Here is a 5,413-nt window from a genome sequence, read left to right as displayed (position 1 = left end):
CCCAGCATTCATTCCTGCCTGTGGCAGGGGGTCAGGCTAGATTATCTGTTCAGGTCCCTCCTGACCCTAGCTACTATGATACTTGTATTTGTACTTACAGATTCAAAATTAGGGCATCATGTCCTCCATATAATCAAACACTTTCTGCCTCACAGAAGCTAATAGATATTACATTCCCTGCAAAATATCAAGGCATTCTTCCATGCTGTATTGGAAGTAGTAATGTGAAACTACACCAAATCTGTTCAGTGCCTTTTCTTCTGAACTATAAACAGGCTAGTTACTATGCTAATGCTATTGCTATGCTATATATTGCATAGCAATATATATATTGCTAATATGCTATGCTATTGAATAACATTATAATATATAATGTTATTCAAATTCTAAAAACACGCAGCAGAGCTGTAGTTAAAAGAAACTCTTGTTTAGTACCTGTGTTAAAAGAAAGCAAGAATATACCAAGTAACAGCAGAAGGGAGAAGATAAATATATTTGCTGATCATACCTTCAAACGATTAGTCATGTCCTGACAACAGTTGCTCATTGCTTGCACATCTTCATTTATACTTTCGAGTTCCTGAGAAAGTAGAGCAAGACACCATTAGCTGGTTTTATTAGTCCTAGAGTGGTATTTGTACATGCAGTAGTCCAGGGACCATCCATTGGACCAAATATATAGTTGAGAGACATATTAGACAAGCTTCTAAAAAGAGAACATTTTTCTTCAAGTCTGGAAAAGCAGATACAGCCTAAGCTACATTTCAATTTGAACAGCAGTTTCATTTGACCTAATTTTTTTTAATAAGTACGTTAACTTCACCCACACACTCTCAATTTTAACCCATGGAGCAGAGAAGTCTACTTAGCAGTAGCTACCAACTAAAGTTTTTAAGCAGTGACATTATACCAAGCCTGCAATGTAAGTCCATCTACCTAAGTTTCCCAATCATAAGCATATGAGAGGTTCATATTTCTGCACTAGCTTTCACCTTCTCCAAAAGTGGCTCTGAAAATGGTCTATGCTCTTCTTGGCCCACTTTTCCTGTATTTGCTTTCAATTACTAATGAGCATCTTAAGACTAAGAAACAGAAGATAAAAATTGCCCTTCCCTTTCTAGCAAGAAGCAATCCCAGTCCATGCTCATACCAGTAAGAAACACTGGTATATAGAGAATTTTCAGTACACAGGAATTCCTGTACAGAACATGAAGAAACGAAGTGCATAGTTTGGCAACTGTTGATCCTTCTGGATCATGGTGTATCACGAGAGGTCATCCAGACCTTCAACACCTAAGCAGGAGTTTTGGAGGAAAGGAAGCTGCCGAGACCTTTCATCCCCACTTAAGGCCACTGAGACAGAATCCAAAGGCCAGATTAAGTACAGACGTTTGGTGCTTCCATGGCTGTAGTGGTATAAGCATCCAGGAATCAAACCTAGGTCTCCTGTAGGGCAGACAAGGATTCTATCACTAAACCACAGAGGACTCCAAAAAATGAAGGACCTTTTGTAAATTAATTTCTAATTACTAAAACAAAATATTTGCTCAAGATTCAATTACGGTCTCCATTTCAATGGAAATTCACAACTGCAAGCAACAACTAATTACTGTATTTCAATGATGGGTGCTATGTGGTTCCCAGCCTGCGCTCAATTTGTGTCAGACTGATAGTTAAGTGTTCCACACATACTCAGACAAGGTTCCTTGGGTGAATTTGATATCTTTTATTAGAACCACCCAAATAGTTGGGGAATATTTATTAAGCAAGCTTCCATCAAGGAAGAGCACATACCAACTGCTGAAACTTCCTTAGCCTGACGAAGGGTTTTTGAACCCGAAAGCTTGCTTAATAAATATTCTCCAACTATTTGGGTTGGTCTAATAAAAGATATCAAATTCACCCAAGGAACCTTGTCTGCCTATGTCCTTAGACCAACACGGCTACAACCTAAACCCCTGCCACACATACTCAGCTCTTTGGGAATGAGTGAGAGGACAGTAAAGATTCTAGGTGCCATAAACTTTTAGTTGGTTCATTCACAAAGGAAAGACACACTAAACTTAGTCAGTCGTTTTTCATTAGTCTGACTAAAAGACCACCTAGTATAGTTAAATAAATATCTCAAATTGTTGTACTTGGGTAAAAAAATGGGTTGTAGGTACAAACACAACATCTTAACTCTAGTATAGATGTGGAATAGAGATATTACGTATAGATTTACATGGAATAAGTAGAAAACAATCCCTTGGACCACTTACATTGGTGCATGTTAGATTAGTACAGGGGTGGCCAATTATTTGGGTTGGACGGTCAGCCGAGTTTTGGCGAGCTGTTGAGGGCCATGCACATACATGGATGCACTCAAATGCTCCAGACATGCATGCATGAGCTCCCTGCAGCCCCACCCCTGCTCTGAGACCCCAGCATGTGGCAGGATCAGCCAGGAGCCACACCAGCTGAACCTAGTGGCCTAAAGTAGCATGCAGGAACACAGTATGGCACCAGCCCAGCCACACGTGGGGATCAGGCAGAGGAGGGAGTGCACAGAAAAAGGGGGTTGGGAAGCACAGGTTATCTGAGTCCAGCACCACACTATGTTCCCCACTTCTCCCTGCGCCCCCGCCTCTGCCCAAAGTCCCCAGCATGCAGCCAGGCTGAACCAGTGCCATACTGTGTTCCCACATGCTGCTTTGAGTCATGTGGGTGCAACTGGAGCAGCTGGCACGGTTCCTGCCCAAACTGGCTGCATGCTGGAGACTCGGGATCAGGCAGGAGCTGTGTCAGGGTCAAGCAGAAGCTGCACCAGCCATTCTAGCCATGCCCACGTGGCATGGTCCGAAGCAGCACACAGGAACACAGAGCAGCATCATGTTTGCAGCACCCCCACGCCTACCCAGCCCTGGCCCAGCAGAGCCTGGATAACTCATGGCTTTTGGCCTCCTTTCCCCTGGCACTCCCTCCCACACCAGCAGGGAGAACTATACCTGAGCTTTGATTTTTGCCAGGGGCCAAGCTGTCTGGTCTCCAAACAGCCACAAGGTCAAAACTCTGCACAGACAGACTTGCTGAAAAGAAGCCTGGCCAGGAGTTCAGTGCCCCTCAGCCTTGGAGTGTACACCAGGGCTGAAGTAATGAAGGGTGGGCTGGGCCAGGAAGGGGAGCTACTGCTGCAGCCCAGTACAGCACAGGGAAAGAAGGGCAAAAGCCTCAGAAAGCCAGGGCAGCCATGGGCTGGATACAATTTTCCTTCAGAAGAGCACCTGGAAGCCAGATACAATCCCATGGTGGGCCAGATCCAGCCCACTCCTGGACTAGTGTATAGTCTGTGCACCCACAACTCTAGTCACTTCTATCTCTGGGTAGCCCTGTCCTCAATGCAAACAGGCTCTTACTGCCTCTACCCCTAGCCAACAGAAAGTCAATAATAGCACCTACTGCAAGCAGCTGTTCCTTGGGAGCTGGTCATTTGTCCAACCCAGACACCAGTGAAACCTGTACCAGTGTTCAGGCTAGTGTAAGTCACTAGTGTAGTGTGAATGTGTCACAACCCAGTGATTCTGGTGCCTCGGCATGATGGAATTTTCCCACCACATGAGAGCCTCTTGCACAGCAAAAGGTTTTTGTTGCAACAGAAAAACCTCGGTGCAAGAGAGTTCCCGCCATTTGAATGCAAATTTGTGTTCCGCTATTGGCCAGTTCTAAATTATTCCTACGTGGCAGCTAGTAATTGGCTTGCTAGCCATTTAAAATTTCGTGCGACTTCCGCCCAAGTCGGAGAACTTTGAGCACGCTGCAGAGTGCCTCTAAAGAGATCTGACTTGCGGCTGAGCTGATCGATAGACTGATCACCTATCGATTCTTCTCCCCGTCGCCGAGCGCAATCCTCAACGTACCCTTTCCCTGCCGGCTTAATTTGTGGACGGATTAGCTGGCCTGAGCCTTGCCAGCTGGAGCAACTCACATAGTTGTTCAAGCGACCGGACCACCTGCGTCGCGGCTACAAGCGGCGTAAGTAAAGTTTTTGCAACCAATAAGCTGTGTCTGCCTCTCCATTCACCAGCCCGCCCAAACAACCGAGTGATATTTGAATCATCTCGAGTCGGCTCCAGCCATCTGAGACAGAACGTATCTGTCCTGCTTTATATGCAATGGTTCTTTCAACCCAAATATTTTCACAGACTTGCTGGAGTCCAGTCATTCCCTGGAAAGCCCTAATCCCAACATTTTTGTTTATAAATCATAGTAATACAAAAATTCCAGAGCAGAAATATTATCAAGTGACAAAAAAGTTCTGGCCCAGCAGGGCCTGGATAAAAGCAATTATAGCATAAAGGTAAGTTTGCTCTGGAAAAAGGACAAAAAAAATTGTAACAGGTAAAAATTGTAAAAAAGTTTGTGATGCTAAATTCAGTTCCAGCCATTTTAAGCATGTTTGTAGGCAAAACCATTACCTCTTTAACTTGCTTGAAAATGCGGACAAATTCTTCATTTATCGCTAAGCTTCGGCGCTCAATGTCTCCACGTAAGTTTCTTCTGGTGCGCAAACTATTTTCAACAAAAAAGGTCGAGAGCACCTTGAGAGCTTCCAACATTTCCTGTGCAAATATAAAAAGGTTACCTAAACATTTCCACTCCAATATACAACACATTAACACAAAGTCTTCTTCACAGTTAGTCTAACCCCCCCCAATAAAATAAAACACGCTCTATACAACATGGACAATTTCCTTAGTGTCATGGTTTACCATTTTTCTGCTCTTCATATACTGTGATGCAAACGGCTTGCAACCATTTTCCTCATAACTTATTGAGCAGCCTGCCACGTGAAGAGCCTGCCAGGCTCTAAAAATCCAAATGAGAAAAACTGTGCTTAGCTTTGAGGCACTTTATAACATGACCTCCTTCAGGCTAGCAAGCAAGGGCACTGATCACTTCATGTTCATTTATAAGGAAAAAAAAATAATGCCCAAGTTATATCCCTACCATCATGGGCAAATCTTGAATTTTGAAGAGGGGTGCAGATGGTAAGGTGCACCATTGCATGTCAAAACAATACAATTTTTCTCTGTTTAAAAATAAACAAGAAACTTCACTAACAGACTAAGGGTCTACAGCTGCATTATTCAGTTTAAGATTGAAGCAAAAAAACCCAAACGTATCTTCAGTGGAATAAGTTAAAATCAGTCTGCTGGGTGGTGAAATAGGAGCTGCATTAGCAGGGCAGGACAAGGGCTAGCTTCATCTGTGGAATATCAAGACCATTAAAAAAAAAAGGGAGGACCCGTCATGCCTGTGGAAGGAAGAGTGTAGAAAGGATCAAGGAGATGATGACTGGCCGTGAAGTGACTCCCTCACAGAAATGCTGCTGCCCCTGCCAGGCAGTTGGTGCTCAGGGTTGGGTGCAGCAGGA

At 44.0% G+C, this 5,413-nt stretch overlaps 1 protein-coding gene across 2 annotated transcripts in view; it reads right to left on the bottom strand.

The window, feature by feature from the left end:
* Positions 1–5,413, bottom strand: part of COG6 (component of oligomeric golgi complex 6) — a 106,693-nt gene that overhangs the window by 101,035 nt on the left and 245 nt on the right. Inside the window, exons 1-3 of one of the 2 annotated variants that reach the window (XM_025206637.1) lie at positions 5,294–5,413; positions 4,455–4,598; positions 509–580 (exon numbers count right to left, since the gene is read on the bottom strand). In XM_025206637.1, the coding sequence (XP_025062422.1) occupies positions 509–580; positions 4,455–4,595 (213 nt within the window). In that variant the 5' untranslated portion in view covers positions 4,596–4,598; positions 5,294–5,413. The remainder of the gene's footprint in view (positions 1–508; positions 581–4,454; positions 4,599–5,293) is intronic. The other variant, XM_006025780.3, reaches the window with a different exon arrangement.

Source organism: Alligator sinensis, unplaced genomic scaffold (genome assembly GCF_000455745.1).
Source record: "Alligator sinensis unplaced genomic scaffold, ASM45574v1 scaffold1031_1, whole genome shotgun sequence".
Classification (NCBI taxonomy): Eukaryota; Metazoa; Chordata; order Crocodylia; family Alligatoridae; genus Alligator; species Alligator sinensis.
The sequence above is the reverse complement of the archived record's forward strand: the minus strand, read 5'-3'. Positions and strand labels throughout refer to the sequence as shown.